Source organism: Salmo salar, chromosome ssa13, assembly GCF_905237065.1.
Source record: "Salmo salar chromosome ssa13, Ssal_v3.1, whole genome shotgun sequence".
NCBI lineage: Eukaryota > Metazoa > Chordata > Actinopteri > Salmoniformes > Salmonidae > Salmo > Salmo salar.
Window position 1 is genome coordinate 65,988,602 of NC_059454.1, and position 27,253 is coordinate 66,015,854.

General features: G+C 42.3%; 1 protein-coding gene across 4 annotated transcripts in view; it reads left to right on the forward strand.

Annotated features, from left to right (window-relative positions):
• Positions 1–27,253, forward strand: part of LOC106567583 (cullin-5) — a 55,784-nt gene that overhangs the window by 8,273 nt on the left and 20,258 nt on the right. The window contains exons 8-17 of one of the 4 annotated variants that reach the window (XM_014137082.2): positions 451–592; positions 1,351–1,481; positions 1,644–1,751; positions 1,915–1,979; positions 2,237–2,369; positions 6,061–6,192; positions 8,533–8,656; positions 16,183–16,248; positions 23,326–23,501; positions 25,088–25,249. In XM_014137082.2, the coding sequence (XP_013992557.1) occupies positions 451–592; positions 1,351–1,481; positions 1,644–1,751; positions 1,915–1,979; positions 2,237–2,369; positions 6,061–6,192; positions 8,533–8,656; positions 16,183–16,248; positions 23,326–23,501; positions 25,088–25,249 (1,239 nt within the window). The remainder of the gene's footprint in view (positions 1–450; positions 593–1,350; positions 1,482–1,643; positions 1,752–1,914; positions 1,980–2,236; positions 2,370–6,060; positions 6,193–8,532; positions 8,657–16,182; positions 16,249–23,325; positions 23,502–25,087; positions 25,250–27,253) is intronic. The other 3 variants (XM_014137077.2, XM_014137080.2, XM_014137081.2) reach the window with 3 other exon arrangements.

A 27,253-nucleotide genomic window follows, 5' to 3' on the forward strand; every position in this document is an offset into this window, starting at 1 on the left:
TCTGCCGCCTTCCACAGCAGGAGTAGAAGGTCGGCGGCTGCGGTGGATTGAGACACAGCCCATGCAAAACATCTCTAACTTAAATGGCTTTATTTTATCTTTTAAATTGTCTTAATAAGATTGACACACAGGTATGTCCATCGACTAGGGGTTAAAATTCAAAATTGGTGCACAATTTCTACTTAAAATATCAAAGGGGTGCAACATGTACTCTCTTCCTGGAATGACCCTGCTATTCATATGATTGAGCCTGGTTCCCCTCTAGGTTTCTTCTTCTCTAGGTTTTTCTTGACATTCTCCTTCTGCTTGCTCTTTGGGTTCTAGGCCAGGTTACTGTAAAACCACTTTGACAACTGCTGATATCAACAACAAAAAAAGGCCTCATAAATCAATTACATTATGAAATATGTGATGAGATGAGCGACCCATGGTTTTTCTATTCCCCCTCAGCTGATGGAGTGTTGCGTGAACACCCTGGTGACGTCCTTCAAGGAGACCATCTTGGCCGAGTGTCCAGGCATGATCAGGCGAAACGAGACCGAGAGTGAGTACGGCCGGAGCGCTCCCGGCACCAAAGGCTCGGCCAGCTCAGGTTTGCAAACCAGGAAATGACCTCGTCGTCCTCCACTTCCTGTTTCAATTTGTCCTCGTCAACCAACCAAACGCTGCCTTTGCCCGTTCCGTGTGTGTCATTCAACACGTTGTCATCACCCCCCAAACATCAGTGTCTGACCATAAACCCTCCTTGTATTGTGTATGTCCTGATAGTTTTAACCAGGAGTCTACCTACTTATGTGTCACTATTAACCAATGTGTGCCTATGTGGAGCATCTGTTTGTTTGGTGTATAGCAGTAAGATATAGAACTTGACCTTTGACTGTAAAGTCTAACTGACAATATTATACCACCACTGTGATGTTTAAGTTCAAGGGCTGGTTTACTGTACATAGATGATGCATAGTCCTGAACTAAAAAGCATGTTGACTGGAGAATCAGTCAACGGAAACCAACCTCTACATTTACATTACATTTTACATTTTAGTCATTTAGCAGACGCTCTTATCCAGAGCGACTTACAGTAGTGAATGCATACATTTCTTTTTTTTTTGTGCTGGCCCCCCGTGGGAATCGAACCCACAACCCTGGCGTTGCACACACCATGCTCTACCAACTGAGCTACAGGGAAGACTGTAGCTCTAAATACGGGTTATTCAAATCTGGCCATCAAGTGCTGCTGCGTACCCCTTGTTCGATACTATAATCTAAAAGTAGAAAACTAGAATCTATAGAGACTCGCCGCAGTATCTTACCATGGACAGTGTTTGACTGTAGCTTTCCTCCACCTTATAGAGCTCCATCTCATGTTCTCTCTGATGGACAAGGTGCCTAGTGGCATGGAGCCCATGCTGAAGGACTTAGAGGAACACATCATGTCTGCTGGGCTGGCCGACATGGTGGCCTCCGCCGAGACCATCACCTCGGTGGGTGCTACACATACAACAGCTGCTTACACACACACACACACACACACAGATATGTTACACTAACAGAGATTAAATACATATTACTTTTGTGTTATATTTACTGAAAGGTGACGGGAACAATCCACTAGTCATTGTATTTATCTCTGTGTGTGCCCGCAGGACTCTGAGAAGTACGTGGAGCAGCTTCTCACCCTGTTCAACCGCTTCAGTAAGCTGGTTAAAGATGCCTTTCAGGACGACCCTCGCTTCCTCACAGCCCGAGACAAGGTCAGCACAACGTTTTTACAGCATTGATTCAACATTGCCAATGAATATAAGCGCAACGTTCCTTCAACATTTGTCCAACATTGACACAACGTTGTAAATTAATTTGGGCGCAGTATTTGCAGTTGTCACTGTATATGTAACAAATGTTTTTTTTTCTTCTTAGGCTTACAAAGCAGTTGTGAATGACGCTACTATTTTTAAATTGGAACTTCCGCTGAAGCAGAAAGGGTAAGAGTTCTACTGTATGCCTTAATTTCTTCACTGAATTCAAAATTGATACCGACATACTGTTGAAGGATGCTACAGTATTTATTGATGTTGCACTTGATAAAACTGTGGGAGCATTCAACAAGGTGCGGGGTGGATCTTTTGTTTTTTCATGAAAAAATGTTACACTTCTGAACTGTTAGTTGCTTAGTTAGTGAATGACTGAACGTGTGAGTGTATGACACTGCTCTACTTTCTCTGTACTGTCTGTCTGTCAGGGTGGGGCTGAAGACTCAGCCAGAGTCCAAGTGTCCAGAGTTGCTGGCCAACTACTGTGATATGCTGCTGAGGAAAACCCCGCTGAGCAAGAAACTTGCATCTGAGGAGATCGAGGCCAAGCTCAAGGAAGTGGTACGTGTGTGTGTGTGTGCGCGCACGCGCGTAATGGATTGATGACTCCAGCAAGCGTTCCTTAAGGCTTCGGCCACACATGTGCGTACTCGGATGAAATCGTATGTGACGTACATCATTGTTTATTGTCCTTCAGAAGGATATCTCAAGTCAACAATTTTCAGTTTGTGTTTTTTGTCAGACAATCATCATCTCTTGTCATTCATCCAGCAGCAGATGACTCCCGTTTAAAAAAGCATTGGCCCAATCAGTGTGCAAGCGGCCTTGGGCTGAGGACAGCGTGTTGCTTTCACCTTTCCATCGCTCAAGAGTATGTGAGCGAAGCGAGCCCAATTTGACTGGAGCGAGATTCCCAAAGGCTGGAGCGTCCGCCTTCTCACCCGCTCCAATTTCTCTCCAGTTGCGCTCACTTCAGGAGCTCAGGGCATGTCTGGCCCAGCATGCATTTGTAGTCTACTTGTGTGCTGCTAATAGACCCTTGCTTTAGCTACTGTCATGGAGTTTGCTAAATATTTTCACAAAGAAACTGATAAAACACACAGGTGCTAAATCAACGTGGCTTACAAAGATGAGAACCAAGAGAGGGATTGCGGTGATGTAGTGTCTGCTGTTATGTGTAAGGCTTGGATGCCACCTGATGGCATGGTGGTAAACTGTTAGGTTGTAGACTGGATGGCATTGTTCTACGCGCAGGATATGGCAGTTGTTACACACTGGCTACATGAAACTGCTAAAGAAGCATTGTGGAATCTAAAAAGACACTTCTCCCAAAAGTATGATGTGTACTTACTATGTGCTCATGCTACAATAACTGTCATTGTAGCAAAGTGTTTATAACGTTTTTGTTGTATTATCTATACAATAGACCATTTTCCCACTTTCAAGGAGCTTTCTGTTTTGATTAGGTTATTTTGCCTAAAAACCTGCCTATATTTCTGCTTATATAAAAAAACAACTCTGCCTCTCTGCCCAACCTGGTAAGAGTGGCCAAAGGAGTGTTTAGCATCCCCAGTGGTTCTGCAAGTGTGGAGAGGATATTCTCTGCTGCTGGCCGGCTCTCCAGTCACCATCGCATGAGCCTGAAGCCCCAGACTGGCCTAACTCGTGTCTCTAAAAATGAGTTCAAAAAATTAATTCAAAGGCACTAATTCAAAGGTACTAAGTCATTTTTTATTTAATTGTAAGTCACCACCTATTTGTGCAATTTATAGACTATAATGATTTTAATACAATGTTTACAGTGCATTCGGAAAGTATTCAGACCTCTTTTTTCCGCATGTTACGTTACAGCCTTATTCTAAAATTGATTAAATAATTGTTTCCTCTCATCAATGTACACAATACCCCATAATGACAAAGCGAAAAGTTTTTTTGCAAATGTAAAAAAAAAAATACTTGCCTTATTTACATTAGTCTTCAGACCCTTTGCTATGAGACATGAAATTGAGCTCAGGTGAATCCTGTTTCCATTGAGCATCCTTGATGTTTGTACAACTTGATTGGTGTCCATCTGTGGCCAATTTAAATTAATTGGAAAGGCACACACCTGTCTATGTACGGTCTCTCAGTTGACAGTGCATGTCAGAGCCAAAACCAAGCCATGAGGTCGAAGGAATTGTCCGTAGAGCGCCGAGACAGGATTGTACCAAGGCACAGGTCTGGGGAAGGGTACCAAAAAATGTCTGCAGCAAGAACAGTGGCCTCCATCATTCTTTAAATGGAAGAAGTTTGGAACCACACACTCTTCCTAGAACTGACTTCCAGCCAAACTGAGCAATTGGGGGAGAAGGGCCTTGGTCATGGAGGTGACCAAGAACCCGGTGGTCACTCTGACAGAGCACCTCTTTGGCGATGGGAGAACCTTCCAGAAGGATTACCATCTCTGCAGCACTCCACCAATCAGGCCTTTATGGTAGCGTGGCCAGACGGAAGCCACTTTTCAGTAAAAGGCACATGACAGCCCGCTTGGACTTTGCCAAAAGGCACCTAATGGACCGAAAGACCATGAGAAACGATATTCTCTGGTCTGATGAAACCAAGATTGAACTCTTTGGCCTGAATGCCAAGCGTCACGTCTGGAGGAAACCTGGCACCATCCCTATGGTGGTGGCAGCATCATGCTGTGGGGTTGTTTTTCAGCAGCAGGGACTGGGAGACTAGTCAGGATCGAGGGAAAGATGAACGGAGCAAAGTACAGAGATCCTTGATGAAAAACCTGCTCAGGACCTCAGACTGGGGCGAAGGTTCACCTTCCAACAGGACACCGACCTTAAGCACACAGCTAAGGCAACACAGGAGTGGCTTCGGGGCAAGCCTCTGAATGAGTAGCCCAGCCAGATCCTGGACTTGAACCCAATCAAACATCTCTGGAGAGACCTGAAAATAGCTGTGCAGCGACGCTCCCCGTCCAACCTGCAAGAGCTTGAGAGGATCTGCAGAGAAGAATGGGAGAAACTCCCCAAATACAGGTGTGCCAAGCTTGTAGCGTCATACCCAAGAAGACTCGAAGCTGTAATCCTGGCAAAGGTGCTTCAACAAAGTAATGCGTAAAGGGTCTGAATACTTATGTAAATGTGGTATCTCAGTTTTTCTTTTAATTTATTTTGTGACCGTTTCTATAACGTTCTGCTTTATCATTTATGGGGAATTGTGTGTAGATTGAGGTGGAAAAAAATGAGTTCATTCATTTTAGAATAAGGCTGTAACGTAACAATGTGGAAAAAGTGAAGGTCTGAATATGTTCCGAATTCACTCTAAATGCTGCGCGCTTTATGTCCCTACCAGACTATTGTGTCGCTCTCGCAAAAGCTTCACAATGCATTTCTTTGTAGGCTATAGCCTGGAAATAATAGAAATAATATAGCTGTAATCATTCCTTTTTGTTCCTTCTTAGGCTCCCTGTCTGGCTCCTGACCTATTTAGTGTTTTACATGATGTTTAATACGACATGTAGCCTATTTGAAACTATGTTCGCTTCTTACATCCATGTTTATTCAAATACTTTTCATTCAAATCCATATTGTTTGATTTCAATACTTTAAAAACAATTGGAAGGTCCAGGTAGTCACAAAAATAGATGGGTGTTTGTTTAATGTGATTTTAATGGAAGAAGCAAATTTGGAGTGGGATTATTTATTTTTTGTGAGCGTGGAGTGGTTTTTACGGAGCAGTAGAAAAGGACATGAGTGATTGACATCCGTTCACATACTATGCATCGCTCACCCCCCTTGTTCATCTTTAAGTTTGTGGTGTAGTCATTGCTTTATGCTCTGTATTTCTCACTTTGTTTTAGCAGGTACTGAGGGATGCTGTATTATACCTCTATGTATTCTTTTCAGATCTGCAAACACTTGTTTCTTCTTTGGACGGGACAATCTTAGCTGGGTCATGTTCATTAGACACCAAATAGAAGAAAACAGACAAACCGGGAGGGACTACCTGAACTTGTCCAATAAACTCTTGTTTTAGTTTTTCATTGCAAAACATTTTGTGCTACTGTATGCACTAATGAATGTTGGTAGAACATGGCGCTTGTAATGCCAGGGTACTGGGTTCAATTCCCGGGACCATCCATATGTGATGTGTGCATGCATGACTAAGTCGCTTTCGATAAAAGTGTCTGCTAAATGTTATATATTATTATAATATGACCCTGATTGCACAGTGGTGCTCTGTGTGTGTTCTCCTGCAGTTGCTGGTGTTGAAGTACGTGCAGAACAAAGACGTGTTCATGCGCTACCACAAAGCCCATCTGACCCGACGCCTTATCCTGGACATCTCCGCTGACAGCGAAATCGAGGAGAACATGGTGGAGTGGCTCCGGGTACGACCTGTGGGTGGGTGTAGGGCTGTTACGGTGACCATATTACCGGTGGTCACCAATCATGACCGTAGTCAAATTCCACGTGACCGTTTAGTCATTGTAACTAGGCTGCTCTGATGCTGCTGATGGTAATTAGTAGCCTACCAAACTTGCTAATTGCCAGTCGCTAATGGCCTGGTACTCAGCACACTATTGTCCCTCTAGTCATTGATAGCAATGCAAATGTGTTCAAATCAAATACTTAATGAGTGCTCATGTTGCGGAACATTTCTATAGGCTGCAATTGCGTGAGAACAGAATTGACGGCCTCTATTAAAGAGTGTTCCATCAGCTTTCTATAGGCTAGGCCTACTATCTATTTCTAGACTTTCCTAATATTAAGCACATTGCTTCGCTTTACAACAGGAGTATAGTCTACCTGGCTGGCATGAAAATGAACCACAGGAAAAGTGTCCTCCATTCGCAATTCTTCCTATGCCCCCGTTCTGATTAAATAAAACTAATTTCACACATTTAGTATATGTAAAGACCAGATTAAGTTAAGAATAGTCTGATGGGTGACAATATTATCACTTGTGAATGATGCCCAGCATGTGCACTAAGGCAAGAAATGGCGCATTCCTGTTCCTAAATTAGTCGCACAAGTCATGTAGCCTAGCCCATAGGCCTATATGTTTTGATAAGGTTTGTATCAACTAAAGTGGCCAAATAACTGCAAACGTAGCCTATAGGCCTATGACCCCTGGAACACGGTTAGAGAGCACAGAGCCTAGTGGAACGTGTTCTTATAAACTCAGTCATTGCGCAATTCCGTGTGAAAAAAGTTTTGACTGACCACTATTTAAAATAGGATCCCAGCTTTCTTATGCTGCTATATTTATTGCTCAATTCTTAAAATGAAACCCATTAATCTTCTTTGCAACAAGTGTAGCCTAACTGGTATACATAGGTGGCGCGAAAGTTTAAAGTTTGGGGAAGATCATTTTCACCATAAATTAACCTTTACAATAAAGCATTACATGCATAATCTTTGCCGATTTATGTAAGATGGCCTACTATTCATAAGGTGATGAGTAGATTGGATAGTTATAATTTGGGCTAATAATTTAACTCCAGTGTTCAATGCCTGGCTGAGCGCGTATTACGTAGAGTTAGGCCTAGGCTTTATCAGACACGTTTCTTTCTTTGTATAGGGAAAAAATGTGCCTTTTTTATGAACGCATTTCATGCAATTGTACTACACTTTAGAAGAATATTTTTTTTAATAGGACAAATTAAAGGGTAGGCTACTCTGCCGACTAACAAAAAGCTAAATTAAAAACAACTTTCTCCATATAATAGGCCTACGAGAAGGGGAGACACAAATAGAATATGACCTCCATCCAAACTGGAGGTGGAAATGATTGTCCAAAAACAAACTTAAGTAGCACTGACCCAACAATGATAAATAAACCATTTGTTTTCCAAACTGTTTTCCCACAATTGTATTTTGAAATATTGCGATATGCCTGGCTACTTTTCGGACAGTCACAACTCGACAATAGTCTGCTCAAATTGCCTTTCCTTCTGACCTATTGCAAAAATAAAAAAGCTAAATATTCTCTGTGACCAAATCATGCTTTAGTAGTGCAATTTTTTTTATTCCTGTGTAGGCTAATTAGGCAATATAATTTTGGCAGTTTACTTTAGGGAAAGCTTCCCCTAGCCTTATGGTCGCGCCGCCTATGCTTGCGTATTAAAAACGTAACTGCATTCGCATTTTTGCGTGCAGGCTACGGATTACATATTTTGTTTGTGGGCCACTCTAATCAACTAATTCCACATTTGTGCACAGGAAACTGAGTAGAGCTCATGCCTTTCATGCAACTTTTTTCAAATCCTTATTAGTCCCATCATGCCGCCTTAGGCAATATAGTCTGATGTTTAATACATTCTAACATTTGAAGTTACATAAATAACTCTAAATTAAGCATATAGGAGGACCTGTTTCTTTGTTAATTGCTCAACACTGAATAGCCGCATGTGCGCACTCCCTCGCAAGTTTTGGGGAGAAATGTCCTTTCTATTTTATTCAGCTATTTTCAATTGTATTCTTCATACTATAATGCCACGGAATTCTAAGCAAATCTTGTCTGCTAATTTAGTGTAGCTCACATTCATATGGCGTAGCCTACCACAGCCCTATATGGGTACTTGCATGTGTGCCGGTGTCTTATGAGAAGGAAAATGGGAGGAGATGGGAGATACTGTGTGTGCACATGCTGCCTATTTGTGCGTTTGATCCACCTCACGTACTTAAAATTATACCACGTCGCCAATGTCCCCTACCCTTGATTGCAGGAGGTAGGCATGCCCGCTGACTACGTGAATAAGCTGGCTCGGATGTTCCAGGACATCAAGGTGTCCGAGGACCTCAACCAGAACTTCAAAGAGTGTCACAAACACAACAAGCTGGCCCTATCAGGTAAACCAGGTAGCTGTATGTAACTAATTATAAGATCTATAATTATTATTCTATTTAGCAAATGCTTTTATCCAAACCGACTTATAACAGTGAGTGCATACATTAGGCTTCCCCAACTGGCGCCCCGTGTACCGAATTTGGCCCGCGGGTGGTTTTATTTGGACCCCCATGTTTTCTGAGAAAAAAATGTAAGCAAGGTTTAAAATGATTGTTTGAGTCAAGTATTATATCGGTTTGGGATTCTTGCGGTCAAATCATTCCGGCCCCCGACGTTTTCGTATTGTAGACCTGCCAACCTGCACACATTTTGTGTACCATGCACACAATTTGAGGTCAAATTACGCTGGTACGAAAACTACAATTTAAAATACTCATAGGTTTCTATTTGGCACATTGTGTTTGACTCAACTGTCTGAATTTGGAGCTGAGCCAATCAGGAGAGGTGACAATCATTAGCTCTCCACTCCGGCCCTCATAGTACTATTTTCCTCCCTCCAGCTGCATGGCAGGAGCTTATTTATTACGGAAACCGTTTACCGTAATGAACGGAAGCAAACTGAGTAAAACAAGGGTTTCTCTTGGTCAAATTCAGGTAGGTTCCTCCCCATTCCGTTTGCTACTGTTTTTAGAAAATGTTTGCAACAGAATCAGCGTAATTATTTCGCCTCACCTCTCCCCTTCGTCCGTTGATACCACTGATGTTAGGAAAAAAGGTAGGGAAAATTAACTGTTTGCCAAATACATTTTCTAAAATTGTACAGTGCCTCCGGAAAGTATTCACACCCCTTGACTTTTCCACATTTGCTTGTTGCAGCCTGAATTGAAAATAGATTCAATTTAGTTGTTTTTGTCACTGTCCTACACCCACTACCCCCACAATGTCAAAATGGAATTATGTTTTTAGAAACTTTTACAAATGTAATGGAAAAAATGTAAAGTGGGAATGTCTTGTCAGTAAGTATTCAACCTCTATTGTTATGGCAAGCCCACAGATTCAACCACAAAGACCAGGGAGGTTTTACAATACCTCGCAAAGAAGGGCACCATTTGGTAGATGGGTAAAAAAAAACATGAGGCCAATGGTGATTTTTAAACCAGTTAGTGTTAAATGCCTGTGGTAGGAAAAAAACTAACACTGGATCGACATTGTAGTTACTCCACAATACTAACCTAATTGATAGAGCGAAAAGGAAGCTTGTACAGAATAAAAATATTCCAAAATATGTATCCTGTTTGCAACAAGGCATTAAAGAAATACTGCAAAAAACTGCTATGTTTGGGGCAAATACAACACATTGCGGAGTACCACTCTCCATATTTTCAAGCATAGTGGTGGCTGCATCATTTACATTTACATTTAAGTCATTTTATGGGTCTGATTGTAATTGTTAAGGATGGGAGTTTTTCAGGGTCAGCACTAAACGGAATGGAGCTAAGTATAGGCAAAATCCTAGAGGAAAGCCTGGTTCAGTTTGCTTTCCACCAGACACTGGGAGATTCATTCACGTTTCAGCAGGACGATCACCTAAAACACAAGGCCAAACATACACTTGAGTTGCTTACCAAGAAGACTGTGAATGTTCCTGAGAGGCCGAGTTACAGTTTTGACTTAAATCTATGGCTACACTCAATTTCATAGAGCTTGAAGAATTTTGAAAATAAAAATGTGCAAATGTTGCACAATCCAGATGTGGAAAGCTCTTAGAAAGCTTTTGCCCAGAAAGACTCACAGCTGTATTCACTGCCTAAGGTTATTTCTAACAGGCTCTTCAAAGTGGCACTGCATCGCTGTGTTTGAGGCATCACTATAGCCCTGGTTTCGATCCCAGGCCGTTTTCACCAGGAGACCCATGAAGCGGCGCACAATTGGCCCAGCGTCATACCTGGGTTAGGGGTGTGTTTGGCCGGCTGGGATTTCCTTGTCTGTTTCCTTGTCCGCGCTCTAGGGACTTTGTGGCTGGGCGCCTGCATGCTGACTTTAGTCGCCAGTTGGACGGTGTTTCCTCTGACACATTGGTGTTGCTGGCTTCCGGGTTAAGCAGCAGTGTGTCAAGAAGCAGTGCGGCTTGGCAGGGTCGTGTTTTGGCTCTTGACTTTTACGTGGAGTCTCAGCGATGGGACAAGACTAACTACCAATTGGATATCACGAAATTGGGGAGAAAAATCAAGATACACTATAGTGTTACATTGGTATTACTTTTTTTTTAACAAATATTTGACAACTTTGACATTTAGTATTTTGTGTAGGTGGTTGACAGAAAATGAAATCTATTTGAATTCCACTTTAACACAACAAAGTGGATAAAGTATTATTTTCATGTTTGTGCTTTTTTTTAGTTAAGACGTCATTACGACTAAGGTAGTTAGCTACAAAATTTTAGTAAACTAAGCGAGAACACTTTGCCCGCACATGCTTTCATTGCCGCAACAGTAGTAGGTGCAAGCACATTGACGAGCAAGGGAACGTGTGGTGCTGCGGTAGTTCAGTTCGTCACTGTATGGAAGGAAACAGACATGGCAGAGTTGTTCTGCTAATACCTTCCTTCACAGAAAGTTATGTTAGGCCTTACTAATCATTAACAGTCTATGTTAATTTAATCAGTTGCTCTGTCCTCTTGATATAGAGTGCATTCGGAAAGTATTCAGACCCCTTTTCTCACATTTTTATGGTGCACATTTTATAAAAAAATAAACTGAAATCACATACGTATTCAGACCCTTTACTCAGTACTTTGAAGCACCTTTGGCAGCAATTACAGCCTCGAATCTTGGGTATGACGCTACAAGCTTGGCACACCTGTACTTGGGAACTTTCTCCCATTCTTCTCTGTGGATCATCTCAAGCTCTGTCAGGTTGGATGGGGACCGTCGCTGCACAGCTATTTACACGTCTCTCCAGAGACGTTTGAGCAGGTTCAAGTCTGGGCTCTTGAAGGGCCACTAAAGGACATTCAGAGACTTGTCCTGAAGCCACTCCTGTGTTGTTGGCTGTGTGCTTACGGTCGTTGTCCTGTTAGAAAGTGAACCTTCGCCCCAGTCTGTCTTGAGCACTCTGGAGCAGGTTTTCATCAAGGATCACTCTGGGCTTTGCTCTGTTCATCTTTCCTTCGATCCTGACTAGTCTCCCAGTCCCTGCCGCTGAAAAACATCCCCACCTCATTATGCTGCCACCACCATGCTTCACCGTAGGGATGGTTTCAGGTTTCCTCCAGACGTGACACTTGGCATTCAGGCCAAAGAGTTCATTCTTGGTTTCATCAGACCAGAGGATCTTGTTTCTCATGGTCTGAGTCTATAGGTGCCTTTTGGCAAACTCCAAGCGGGCTATTGTGCTTTTTACTGAAGAGTGCTTTCCATCTGGCCACTCTACCATAAAGGCCTGATTTGGTGGAGTGCTGCATCGATGGTTGTCATTATGGTAGGTTCTCCCATCTCTAAAGAGGAACTCTAGAGCTCTGTCAGTGACCATCAGGTTCTTGGTCACCTCCCCGACCAAAGCCCTTCTCCCCCGATTGCTCAGTTTGGCCGGGGCGGCCAGCTCTTGGAAGATTCTTGCTGGTTCCAAACTTCTTCCATTTAAGAATGGAGGCCACTGTTCTTGGGGACCTTCAATGCTGCTCACATTCTTTTGGTACCCTTCCCCAGATCTGTGCCTTGACACAATCCTGTCTCGGAGCTCTATGGCCAATTCCTTTGACATCATGGCTTGGTTTTTGTCTGACATTCACTGTCATCTGTGGGACCTTTTTAATAGACGCGTGTGTGTGTGTGTGTGTGTGTGTGTGTGTGTGTGTGTGTGTGTGTGTGTGTGTGTCTTTTTCCAAATCATGTCCAGTCAATTGAATTTACCACAGGTGGACTCCAATCAAGTTGGAGAAACATCTCAAGGATCAATGGAAGCAGAATCCACCTGAGCTCAATTTTGAGTCATAACAAAGGGTCTGAATACTTATGTAAGTAAGGTATTTCAGATTCCTTTTTTTTTTTTATATATATACATTTGCAAAATATTCTATAAACCTGTTTTCCCTTTGTCATTATGGGGTATTGTGTGTAGATTAAGGAAACAATTATTTAATACTTTTTGGAATAGGGATGTGACATAACAAAATGTGGGGTCTGAATAGTTTCTGAAAGCACTGTAGCTGGACGTCAACAGTAGTCTGCTAATTGAATATGTTGTGTAAATTCTTACACAGGGACACTCAAAGTCAATTTTAAATAAATCATAGTTTGTCAGCACGTTGGAGAGGTTCCAACTCAATACACCATAGTACACATGTCAATCAGGAGCTCTTCCTGGGCAGTCCCAGCAGTTGTCTTGTATATGGAAATACACAGACAAGTAGTTGTATTTGCATAATTCATTAATCATTACTGTTTTGTTCATCCATGTGACAGACCAATACTGTTTCATAACATGTGACCGACCAATATCTCACGAGGCTTCTCTCTAAGCTGAGACCTTTAAACTGAGATCTTTCGTTTGTTCTCAAAACAAGGTCTGTGTGTACTGCCAAATTGCAGCTACTGATAGTGAGGATTTGTACAGTCAGCCACTTGCATGAAAACCGATATTGTTTTATAGAACAGCACATAAATAGAACACAGAAATTTCTTATAAGAAAAGCACAAACATAAAATGTTCCATTACATTCCACCCTCTTCTCATGTGTGATAACCATTACATTTTAATGTAAGCATTTCGATTTGAGCTTCTATATCAAAATATTTTATACTCTAAAGTAAGGGAAATCGGCACAGAAAAAAAGGACATTTCAAACCCTTCATTCTGGGTTGTACAATCTGATTAGTATGGTAATTCTATAATCATAGTAAAGGTTCTACTTTATTAATGGGAGTGAGTATCAAAAATGCACACGCATGCACAACGGATCTGTAGATTGAGGTGAATAAATCTCTCAATGTTAACCATTGTTTCTATATTTCTTACCACAATCGGGTTGCATTTACCTTTTGTTTATCACAATTCTGCTGAGATCTTCAAAAGGTATGAGCGCAGTGTTCCACATAATGTAAACAGGTTAAAGGTTTAGATGACCTTACCCTCAACTTGTTAAAAGAGAACCTTCAATCATTACTCATCGTCCGTATCTACAGGGGGAAATGGGGGCTCATCCAGAGTTGGCATTTGTTTCACCATCCTCTGGAGTAACAGAAAACATGCTGAAATCTCATCAGCCAGAGAGGCACAGATCCCCTTACATCAAGTTAATAACATTTCACAGGGAAGCGAGAGAACACATTTTATAACAGTTTCACACCAACCTTGATTAGACTGAGATTGGGGCAAGGTTATCCCAAGCTACAATCTAGTCTATTTTTAGGGCACAGCTCTGTCTCTAGAAGCCTTGCCTTTCTAAATCCATAATTATTGATATATTATGAATGACAGTGCTTCACGTTGGTTCGATCACTTTAATTTAAGTAATGACTTATTAGGCTAAGAATGCATTGAGATAAATTACTATACATTTTGCAGTGTGCAGACCTCCACAATCAACCTGATACCCCAAATAAACAATTTTGGACAAGCTTAAGTCAATTACGGGCACGGTTGAACACCTCCCTTCACGGGACTCATTCTTCCTTTCCTGGCGTTGCATGTTCTTCAATATAGTGTTCATTTTGTCCTTTTAATGGCACATGTTCAAAGTGGATGGCCCTTGATAATGTCTCTCACCTGATAAAACGCCACTGTCCTTTACAGTCTTTGTCCATTTTCCTACTAGTACACCAGCAGCATCAGAGAAGTTTGGACTGGATCTCTCCATGCTCACTCCACATGGACCCATGTCGCACTCCTGAGAGAAAAAGCATGAGAGAAGGCAGTTGATAGCTTTGGCTGCTGTGTACAGGTTGCTGGCTCAGACTTGGGTCTCACGGTAGAAGTGGTGAAGGACCATACTGAATGCCATTTTCAGCCGGTTGAAGGGGATGTTGAGGTTCACACTGTTCTCAGCCTAATTATCTTCCATGCATCTAGATCCCATCTGGTCACCTTCACTATAACCTTGAGAGAGGATAGACCAGAACAACCGTTTAGTTTAGAATGACAACACACAGTTGAAATCATTTCTCCCCCTCCTTACTCCCCTGTCATCTTGGCAATCTCACTGCGGCGTTACAGGGCAGAGGGCTAAGCCTTAGGGAGAAATCCCGATCATCCAGCGGACACAATCGGGTGAGAATTGTTATTGAAGCAGGACAAAAACAAAGAAAATAAAATCAACAGCAATACACATATCACTCGAAGTGGGGAAAACTTCAATGCATTTGAAATAACTGTCATCCATTACCAACATCTCTTTTTCCCTTTTACAGGCAAGCATGTGAAGAAAATCAATTTGCATATTTGCCAAAGGGCCCCAGGGGACTGGTAATTCCCCATATGTACACTTGACTCGCATCGTGATTCATGCATCCCCCCAAAAAATGCTGAATGTTAAATCAAAAATAATTTGATATTTTAATTTATCTCTTGATGAATCCCATAAGATAATGGTAAAATAGACAAGTCAGCTCTCTGTCCTTCTCGTGGTCCGACTCACACACAGGACTATTGATAAACTTCTTAATTATTTGTTTTCACGTAGCCCATTAAAAAAAAATGTCTCCTGTCTTTCTCGTGAAGGTGATCAGGCCTCACCAGGAGGTCAGAACAGAGGTCAGAACAGAGGTCAGAGGTCAGTCAGCCCTATTGAGTGTTTGTTTTCCTGTACCTCAACCATTATTTTCAGACATTTCAAACATTTTGTCTCAGGTTTGCCTTGGGTTTTTCAGTACATTTCTTCTAATCAAGAGAAATTACGTGTGCAACCAAAACTCTGACAATAGAAATGTTCATTTGTGTACAACATCCTTTCTAACCCATGAAAAACCACATAAAAAGACCCCACACTTCTAAATCACAGTATTAACCACTAACAAATATTAATTAATAGGTGGGTTGTGTGTGGGTGCTGGCATGTATGTGGCAAAAATCATAGGGTAAATGCAAACAAAATGGCTAGGCCTTGCTTAATTTGGGAGGTCCCTTAACAGCTGCTTCTGGGTTAGGCACCTGCCTTTAAAAGGGAGAGATACAGAATCATTGATAAACATGAAGAAAAAAACTTGGTAGTGGACATTCCATTAGTCTTGGAAGAAAGAAAATAAACATGTACTTTTCACTATGCTACATTTGAATCAGTCCTAAAATCATTAGTCGAGTTTACTGCATCTTGGGCAGGAAGTCTCAAACCCATGCGTATACAGAATTATACTTCAGACGCATCTGATGATACGGTGTCCTGTATGGCTTGGGCACCTTCTAAAGTAAACAACTCTCTTGTAATCTTGATCTTTTTGACCTGTTGCATTAACATACAATTCTGTACAAACTGTCCCATATTTCCCCACTGTGTGTGCGTGTGCGTGTGCGTGTGTGTGTGTGTGTGTGTGTGTGTGTGTCTCACAGCCTATTCGAGTTCAGTGTGTACTGGCGGCTATCTATTGTTCCACAGGAAGGTTATCGCTAATCCAAACAGCAGATGACTTAAACACGGGAGCAGTGGACCAGGCCTTGAAGAGTGAGCAGCCTCTAATCTAATATCAGTCCCAATGCTCAATCCCTCTCTTACTCCTTCAAATTACTAAAATATTGCATTATTGGATTGCTATCTGAAAGCCAGTTATCATTCACTTTGTTACTTTCACTAATCTCCATAATGTGTTTCCTTCAATAAAACCCTTCTACTCTTTCCAGCTAAAAAAACACATTCTCAATCACTACTCCTAATACACACGGATCAATCTCAAACAATCTTCTGCTTTTCCCTCTATTGCAAGGTTTTAAAACAAAACAAACAACTTTCTCCATATTGGAAGGCATTTTTCTTTTTAGTATACCTTAGAAAAGTTACTCTGGTAATAAAAATTCTCTGGATATTCACTTTCTGCGTCCAATATTTATTAAATGTCTATTTTAAGATTCATATGCAATGCTTTGGAGGGATCAATATAAATTAACTGGATTGGCACGGTCTTAGTCCCGAGTAGATGTCGCGCTCCGTCCATAATAAGTCTGGCATCTGAGACAACGGAAACATGCCGTCTCCATTTTGCGTACACACAAATTTAGTTTAGAGGGTCATTTGGGATGTCAATAAACTCCATCGGGAGTACAATAAATTGTAGCCTTTAGTTAACAGAAAATCGTGTTCAAAGGACTACTCTGAACAGAATACTTTTTACTCCACTTACATATGTCTACATTTGGGTATGCAGGTTGTAGATTATTTTTCTATTCATGCTTCTCATGATCATAATAACCCATTATACTCAATATTATGTTACTTTATCTCTAGTAACCTATTATGCATTTGTGCTACATCACAAATTCCTCCTACACCAGTGTTCTATTCATACAGGAGTTTAAATATTTACACTAGTTCTATTTAACAGCATATTCGGAAATAGTTATCTCATATCTCCATACGTAATAACGTTATACCTCAAACTCCACTGATGAGACATGGTATCCTCTACCTGTAGATCCAACGGCGGTGTTGGACAGACCCCTAGATAACGTTATAGATCAGCTCACACAGAACTGGTTGTGGTGTTCATTCACCTCTTTCCCATCTATGCTAGTCCCCTGACAGCTCTCATTCACTCAATACTTAATAGCTCAATTTCAATCCTCTTATTTTCCAAATTTCTATCAGCTCTTATCCAAATATCAATCTTCCAGCTTATCCCATATCTCACAATCACACAACTTTCACATTCACTTAGTACTATTCCCAAGCACACATCTCGTTACCCACATGCATCGTCAATGGTTCTCAACTTTCGTTACTTTCTATGCACATAACACCCTGTACTCAAATACCTTGTGTTATTTTGTAGTGGCTGCAGACAACAGACATTTCTTCTAAATGCCTACAAACCGATGTCAGCAGGGCTTTCCATGGTACTGTTACGGACTCGCTCAAGTCTTAAAACTGTTATAGTCTTCTCTCTAAGACTATGGGTACTTATTTTATGCATTACTCGCCATGATTTTCATTTTTTTTTAAATACAGATTCATTTAAATTTCCTTACTGAAATCAGTTGCCGTCCCTCAATTGTTCGCGGATGATGTCTCTTCCTGGGCAGCTCACAGTAAGGGTCTGGTCTGGGCGGGTCCTCGTACTCTTTTGGTCAGACGGGAATTTCCCTCGTGCTTCATAAAATGTGCCACCGGTTTTATCAGTTATGCTGTTCGTTGACGCCAAATTGTCATGGAAATTCAATCTTAAATTAATCATTGTAAAGGCAAAAAAGGCCATGGTGGCGAAGTAAATACAATATAGCAAGTAAAACACTGGAATGGTAGATTTGCAGTGGAAGAAAATGGAAAGTAGAAATAATGGGGTGCAAAGGAGCAAAATAAATAAATACAGTAGGGGAAGAGGTAGTTGTTTGGGCTAAATTATAGATGGGCTATGTACAGGTGCAGTAATCTGTGAGCTGCTCTGACAGCTGGTGCTTAAAGCTAGTGAGGGAGATAAGTGTTTCCAGTTTTAGAGATTTTTGTAGTTCGTTCCAGTCATTGGCAGCAGAGAACTGGAAGGAGAGGCGGCCAAAGGAGGAATTGGCTTTGGGGGTGACCAGTGAGATATACCTGCTGGAGCGCGTGCTACGGGTGGGTGCTGCTATGGTGACCAGTGAGCTGAGATAAGGGAGAACTTTACCTAGCAGGGTCTTGTAGATGACCTGGAGCCAGTGGGATTGGCGACGAGTATGAAGCGAGGGCCAGCCAACGAGAGTGTACAGGTCGCAGTGGTGGGTAGTATATGGGGCTTTGGTGACAAAACGAATGGCACTGTGATAGACTGCATCCAATTTATTGAGTAGGGTATTGGAGGCTATTTTGTAAATTTAATCGCCGAAGTCGAGGATCGGTAGGAAGGTCAGTTTTATGAGGGTATGTTTGGCAGCATGAGTGAAAGATGCTTTGTTGCGAAATAGGAAGCCAATTCTAGATTTAACTTTGGATTGGAGATGTTTGATGTGAGTCTGGAAGGAGAGTTTACAGTCTAACCAGACACCTAGGTATTTGAAGTTGTCCACATATTTTAAGTCAGAACCGTCCAGAGTAGTGATGCTGGACGGGCAGGCAGATGAAGGCAGCGATCGGTTGAAGAGCATGCATTTAGTTTTACTTGTATTTAAGAGCAGTTGGATGCCATGGAAGGAGAATTGTATGGCATTGAAGCTCGTCTCAAGGGTAGTTAGCACAGTGTCCAAAGAAGGGCCAGAAGTATACAGAATGGTATCGTCTGCGTGGAGGTGGATCAGAGACTCACCAGCAGCAAGAGCGACATCATTGATGTATACAGAGAAAAGAGTCGGCCCAAGAATTGAACCCTGTGGCACCCCCATAGACACTGCCAGAGGCCCGGAGAACAGGCCCTCCGATTTGACACACTGAACTCTATCAAAGAAGTAGTTGGTGAATCAGGCGAGGCAATCATTTGAGAAACCAAGGCTGTTGAGTCTGCCGATGAGGATGTGGTGATTGACAGAGTCGAAAGCCTTGGCCAGGTCAATGAATACGGCTGCACAGTATTGTTTCTTATCGATGGGGGTTAAAATATCATTTAGGACCTTGAGCGTGGCTGAGGTGCACCCATGACCAGCTCTGAAACCAGATTGCATAGCGGAGAAGGTGCGGTGGGATTCGAAATGGTCGGTAATCTGTTTCTTGACTTGGCTTTCGAAGACTTTAGAGAGGCAGGGTAGGATAGATATAGGTCTGTAGCAGTTTGGGTCAAGAGTGTCCCCCCCTTTGAAGAGGGGGATGACCGCAGCTGCTTTCCAATCTTTGGGAATCTCAGACGACACGGAAGAGAGGTTGGACAGGCTAGTATTAAGGGTTGCAACAGTTTGGGCAGATAATTTTAGAAAGAAAGGGTCCAGATTGTCTAGCCCGGCTGATTTGTAGGGGTCCAGATTTTGGAGCTTTTTCAGAACATCAGCTGACTGGATTTGGGAGAAGGAGAAATGGGGAAGGCTTGGGCGAGTTGCTGTGGGGGGTGCAGTGCTGTTGACCGGGGTATGGGTAGCCAGGTGGAAAGCATGGCCAGCCGTAGAAAAAATGCTTATTGAAATACCTCAATTATGGTGGATTTATCGGTGGTGACGGTGTTTCCTAGCCTCAGTGCAGTGAGCAGCTGGGAGGAGGTGCTCTTATTCTCCAAGGACTTTACAGTGTCCCAGAACTTTGAGTTTGTGTTGCAAGAAGCTAATTTATGCTTGAAAAAGCTAGCCCTAGCTTTTATTACTGCCTGTGTATATTGGTTTCTAACTTCCCTGAAAAGTTGCATATCACGGGGGCTGTTCGATGCTAATGCAGAATGCCACAGGATGTTTTTGTGTTGGTTAAGGGCAGTCAGGTCTTGAGAAAACCAAGGGCTATATCTGTTCCTGGTTCTAAAGTTCTTGAATGGGGCATGCTTATTTAAGATGGTGAGGAAGGCATTTAAAAAAATAACCGGGCATCCTCTACTGACGGAGTGAGGTCAATATCCTTCCAGGATACCCGGGCCAGGTCGATTAGAAAGGCCTGCTCGCTGAAGTGTTTCAGGGAGCGTTTGACAGTGATGAGTGGAGGTCGTTTGACCGCTGACCCATTATGGATGCAGGCAATGAGGCAGTGATCGCTGAGATCTTGGTTGAAAATAGCAGAGGTGTATTTAGAGGGCAAGTTGGTTAGGATGATATCTATGAGGGTGCCCGTGTTTACAGCTTTGGGGTGGTACCTGGTATGTTCATTGATAATTTGTGTGAGATTGAGGGCATCAAGCTTAGATTGTAGGATGGCTGGGGTGTTAAGCATGTCCCAGTTTAGGTCACCTAGCAGCACGAGCTCTGAAGATAGATGGGGGGCAATCAGTTCACATATGGTGTCCAGAGCACAGCTGGGGGCAGAGGGTAGTCTATAGCAGGCGGCAACGATGAGAGACTTGTTTTTAGAGAGGTGGATTTTTAAAAGAAGAAGTTCAAATTGTTTGGGTACACACCTGGATAGTAGGACAGAACTCTGCAGGCTATCTCTGCAGTAGATTACAACACTGCCCCCTTTGGCCGTTCTATCTTGTCTGAAAATGTTGTAGTTAGGGATGGAGATTTCAGAGTTTTTGGTGGTCTTCCTAAGCCAGGATTCAGACACAGCCAGGACATCCGGGTTGGCAGAGTGTGCTAAAGCAGTGAATAAAACAAACTTAGGGAGGAGGCTTCTAATGTTAACATGCATGAAACCAAGGCTATTATGGTTACAGAAGTCATCAAAAGAGAGCGCCTGGGGAATAGGAGTGGAGCTAGGCACTGCAGGTCCTGGATTCACTTCTACATCGCCAGAGGAGGAGTAGGATAAGGGTACGGCTAAAAGCTATGAGAATTGGTCGTCTAGGACGTCCGGAACAGAGAGTAAAATGAGCAGGTTTCTGGGGGCGATAAAATAGCTTCAAGGTATAATGTACAGACAAAGGTATGGTAGGATGTGAATACAGTGGAGGTAAACCTAGGCATTGAGTGATGATCAGAGAGATATTGTCTCTAGAAACATCATTGAAACCAAGTGATGTCATCGCATGTGTGGGTGGTTGAACTGAGAGGTTGGATAAGGTATAATGAGCAGGGCTAGAGGCTCTACAGTGAAATAAGCCAATAAACACTAACCAGAACAGCAATGGACAAGCCATATTGAAAGTTTTACATTTTAGTCATTTAGCGACTTACAGTAGTGAATGCATACATTTCATACATTTCATTTCATGCATTTTTTTTTATTTTTATTTATTTATTTATAATTTTTTTTGTACATTGCAGAGAGGCATGCTTAGCCAAGTGATCAAAGGGGTCCAGTGAGTAGAGGTCGGTTGCGGTCACGGCAATTCAGACAGCTAGCCAGGCCATGGGTAGCAAGTTGGCAGAAGATGGTCTGTTATTAGCCACCTCGTGCGTTTCCGTCGGTAGTTTAGTGGGATTCCGTGTGGTAGAGGGGACCAATCCAAATGGCAAAATAGTTATAGTGGCCCAAGAAAATTGGTCGATAGACCTATTCAGATAGCAGCCGATAAGACAGCTAACGATTAGCTGGCCGCAGATGGTCGTTCAGGTTACGTCGCGACCGACCAATACTGGTTCATAACATGTGAAAGACCAATATCTCATGAGGCTTCTTCTCTCTAAGCTGAGACCTTGAAACTGAGATCTTTCGTTTGTTCTCTAAACAAGGTCTGGGCGTACTACCAAATTACAGCTACTGATTGTGAGGATTTGTAGTCAGCCACTTGCATGAACACAGACATTGGTTTATAGAACACAGAAATGTGTTATAAGAAAAGCACAAACATTTAAAATTCCCATTACACCCTTTCAAATTTTCTCCACATTTTCATAGTTTTTTTTATACTGAATGTTGTCTGATCTTCAAACCTAATTTTAGATAAAGGGAACCTGAGTGGCAAAATAACACTTATTTCATTAAATTATGCAACACCCAATGCCCCAATGTAAAAAAAGTAATTGCCCCCTTACACTCAATAACTGGTTGTGCCACCTTTTTTAGCTGCAATGACTCCAACCAAATGCTTCCTGGAGTTGTTGAATAGTCTCATGTCGCTGTGGAGGAATTCTGGGCCCCTCTTCCATGCAGAACTGCTGTAACTCGGCGACATTTGTGGGTTTTCAAGCATTAACTGCTCGTTTCAAGTCCTGCCACAACTCTATTGAGATTAGGTCTGGACTTTTGACTAGGCCATGCTTTTTATCAATTTTCATGAAGACTTGTGTGTGTTGGATCATTGTCTTGCTGCATGCTTCATTTCAGCTACAGCTCACAGACCGATGGCCTGACATTGTCTCTGATACAGAGCAAAATTCATGTCCTCCAGAAAGTTATACTTTTGACTTATCTGTCTATAGAACATTCTTCCAAGAAACTTGATGATCATCCAGGTGCTTTTTGGCAAATTTGAGTCAACTCTTTGGATGACATGGGTCCCATTTATGCCTGGTGAAGACCAAACACTGCATTCCACAGTAAGAACCTCATACCAACGGTCAAGCATGGTGATGGTTTTGGGATGCTTTGCTGCCTCAGGACCTGGACGACTTGCCTCAATAGAAGGAATCATGAATTCTGCTCTGTATCAGAGAATTCTACAGAAGAATGTCAGACAATCCATCTGGTGAGGTTGGCAGGTCTTGTATTTCTGGTTCAAGCAGGAATCGAACCTGTGTACCTGTATATTTTGGGGGTATAATGTTTGTATGTGGCTGGATGAGACCTAGTGAAAAGCAATACAACTACTATTGATACAGTCCTTAATGTTTTTGGAATTCCGCTTGGAGTTTGCACTATTCCACTGGCTCCACTACCAGTACCCCTAAAAAAAGCACAGCTCAAGTACTTGAAAGTGTATATTATATAATTAAATAGAACACTGGAATGGACATGGGCTTTTCAGCAACGTGACGAAAAATGACATCTTGATCAGGCAATCTTTCATTCTAGAAACTGATCAAATGTGGCAAATATATTGTATAAAACAATGAATTAATAGTTATACTAGTGTGTGTGACATAATGAAATCCCCTTCGCCCTCTTGTGCAGCGGACTCTGTCAACATCAAGATCCTGAATGCGGGGGCATGGTCGCGGAGCTCAGAGAAGGTGTTTGTGTCACTGCCCACCGAGCTGGAGGACCTGATCCCCGAGGTGGAGGACTTTTACAAGAAGAACCACAGTGGCAGAAAACTGCACTGGCATCACCTCATGTCCAATGGCATTGTGAGTATAAAGCACCACCACCCACACACACAAACACAGGAGTGCCTAGGGGGTGGGTCAGCCTCTTGCACCTTCACCCCTCCAGACTCCTCTCTGTCCAGACCATAGAGATTAGAGGTCGACCGTTTAATCGGAATGGCCGATTTAATTAGGGATGATTTTCAAGTTTTCATAACAATCGGTAATCTGCATTTTTGGACACCGATTATGGCCGATTACATTACACTCCATGAGGAGACTGCGTGGCAGGCTGACTACCTGTTACGTGAGTGCAGCAAGGAGCCAAGGTAAGTTGCTAGTAAGCATTAAACTTATCTTGTAAAAAACAATTAATCTTAACATAATCACTAGTTAACTACACATGGTTGTTGATATTACTAGTTTAATATATAATCGATGCGGTGCCTGTTAATTTATCATTGAATCACAGCCTACTTCGCCAAACGGGTGATGATTTAACAAGCGCATTCGCGAAAAAAGCACTGTCGTTGCACCAATGTGTACCTAACCATAAACATCAATGCCTTTCTTAAAATCAATACACAAGTATATATTTTTAAACCTGCATATTTAGTTAATATTTCCTGCAAACATGAATTTCTTTTAACGAGGGAAATTGTCACTTCTCTTGCGTTCTGTGCAAGCAGAGTCAGGAAATATGCAGCAGTTTGGGCTGCCTGGCTCGTTGCGAACTGTGTGAAGACCATTTCTTCCTAACAAAGACCGTAATTGATTTGCCAGAATTGTACATAATTAAGACATAACATTGAAGCTTGTGCAATGTAACAGCAATATTTAGACTTAGGGATGCCACCCGTTAGATAAAATACAGATCGGTTCCGTATTTCACTGAAAGAATAAAAGTTTTGTTTTCGAAATGATAGTTTCCAGATTTTACCATATTAATGACCTAAGGCTTGTATTTCTGTGTGTTATTATATTATAATTAAGTCTATGATTTGATAGAGCAGTCTGACTGAGTGGTGGTAGGCAGCAGCAGGCTCGTAAGCATTCATTCAAACAGCACTTTACTGCATTTGCCAGCAGCTCTTCGCAATGCTTCAAGCATTGCGCTGTTTATGACTTCAAGCCTATCAACTCCCGAGATTAGGCTGGCAATACTATAGTGCCTATAAGAACATCCAATAGTCAAAGGTATATGAAATATAAATGGTATAGAGAGAAATAGTCCTATAATTCCTATAATAACTACAACCTAAAACTTCTTACCTGGGAATAATGAAGACTCATGTCAAAAGGAACCACCAGCTTTCATATGTTCTCATGTTCTGAGCAAGAAACTTAAACGTTAGCTTTATTACATGGCAAATATTGCACTTTTACTTTCTTCTCCAACACTTTGTTTTTGCATTATTTCATTATTTATTTGAGACAAAATTGATTTTATTGATGTATTATAATAAGTTAAAATAAAAGTGTTCATTCAGTATTGTTGTAATTGTCACTACCGATTAATCGGCCGATTAATCGGTATCGGCTTTTTTGGGTCCTCCAATAATCGGTATCGGCGTTGAAAAATCATAATTGGTCGACCTCTAATGGAGATCCTATGTAATTCTATCCAGATCACATTTAAGAATGAGGTGGGCCAGTACGACCTGGAGGTGACCACCTTCCAACTGGCTGTGCTGTTTGCCTGGAACCAGAGGCCGCGGGAGAGGATCAGCTTTGAGAACCTTAAGCTGGCCACGGAGCTTCCTGATGCCGAGCTCCGACGCACCCTCTGGGTAATGCACAGTGTCAAAGGGTAGATAGAGGTCAAAGGGTTATCTTATCGTAAGGACTAGAGTTGCAAGATTCCTGTAACATTTTCAAAATTACCATGTTTTCCCGAAATCCAAGTAGAAGGACTTCTGGATGGGTGGCATATCCTCGCTTTATTCCGGGAGTCTTCCATCCGGGATTTCTGGAAAACCTGTTTTTTATTAATTTGATATGCAGCAAACAAACCCTGAAACCTCCCTGCAGTTTCCATGCGACCATAACCATTAGTACTTTCTAAAATGGTTTTTGATTAACGTCTAGCAGTGATGGATTGTCCTTATCGGTCCCGCTTTAAATGACGTTCAGCTTATGAAGTCTTCATAAAGACTTCATAAGCACTACTATGTGTTACAAAGCTATAACTGTATGTCATGCTTTATAAAGGCTTCATAAATGTGGCATAACTTACATAATCACCAATGTCAAATGTGAAATAACCCAATATGTCAAATATGATATAAATGTGCTTTATAAAGGGGGGGCATGTTGTGCTGATGGATGGCATATGCTCTAAAGTGAAGTCATGTTTGTCACATTACACTTCATCTCTGGTGGACCAACACATCAAACTTGGCCTTCATTATTAGTTAGGGTTAGGTTTAAAATGCAAATTATGGGGAGGGTTTAGCCATAATTGAATTTTTGACTGTTAACTTGTGACAATGACCAATACTTTACCCAGGTCACTCCCACTAAGGCCAACTTTGAATGGTTGATATCCCAGACTTATATGTGCAATAGCCTGGGGACGACATTACACCAAGAAACGCTTACCGTGATGAAAGCCCACAACCTAAAGAACTTGAATGTGGCTTTCTTCTGGAACTAAGTTAGATGTTCCTCAGTACACACACGCGCACACAACAAAAACGAGTCATACCGTTCGGTACTGGGCCCAGCCATGTCTTTGACACATTCACCCAATCCCTCACTGGAAGATCAGCCGCAAAATGTTGCCACCATTTGTATCAGTTTGTCATCAAGCCGTGGTCTCCAGCATGGGAACAGAAGAGGAATACTTGGTGCAGTAGTCTCAGGTTGGATTACTCCAAATCATCTTGGTTCTGACACAAACTTTGCAGGTCCATTTAACCCATTTAAATATACTGCTCAAAAAAATAAAGGGAACACTTAAACAACACAATGTAACTCCAAGTCAATCACACTTCTGTGAAATCAAACTGTCCACTTAGGAAGAAACACTGATTGACAATACATTTCACATGCTGTTGTGCAAATGGAATAGACAACAGGTGGAAATTATAGGCAATTAGCAAGACACCCCCAATAAAGGAGTGGTTCTGCAGGTGGTAACCACAGACCACTTCTCAGTTCCTATGCTTCCTGGCTGATGTTTTTGTCACTTTTGAATGCTGGCGGTGCTTTCACTCTAGTGGTAGCATGAGACGGAGTCTACAACCCACACAAGTGGCTCAGGTAGTGCAGCTCATCCAGGATGGCACATCAATGCGAGCTGTGTCAAGAAGGTTTGCTGTGTCTGTCAGCGTAGTGTCCAGAGCATGGAGGCGCTACCAGGAGACAGGCCAGTACATCAGGAGACGTGGAGGAGGCCGTAGGAGGGCAACAACCCAGCAGCAGGACCGCCTTTGTGCAAGGAGGAGCAGGAGGAGCACTGCCAGAGCCCTGCAAAATGACCTCCAGCAGGCCACAAATGTGCATGTGTCTGCTCAAACGGTCAGAAACAGACTCCATGAGGGTGGTATGAGGGCCCGACATCCACAGGTGGGGGTTGTGCTTACAGCCCAACACCGTGCAGGACGTTTGGCATTTGCCAGAGAACACCAAGATTGGCAAATTCGCCACTGGCACCCTGTGCTCTTCACAGATGAAAGCTGGTTCACACTGAGCACGTGACAGACGTGACAGAGTCTGGAGACGCCGTGGAGAACGTTCTGCTGCCTGCAACTTCCTCCAGCATGACCGGTTTGGCGGTGGGTCAGTCATGG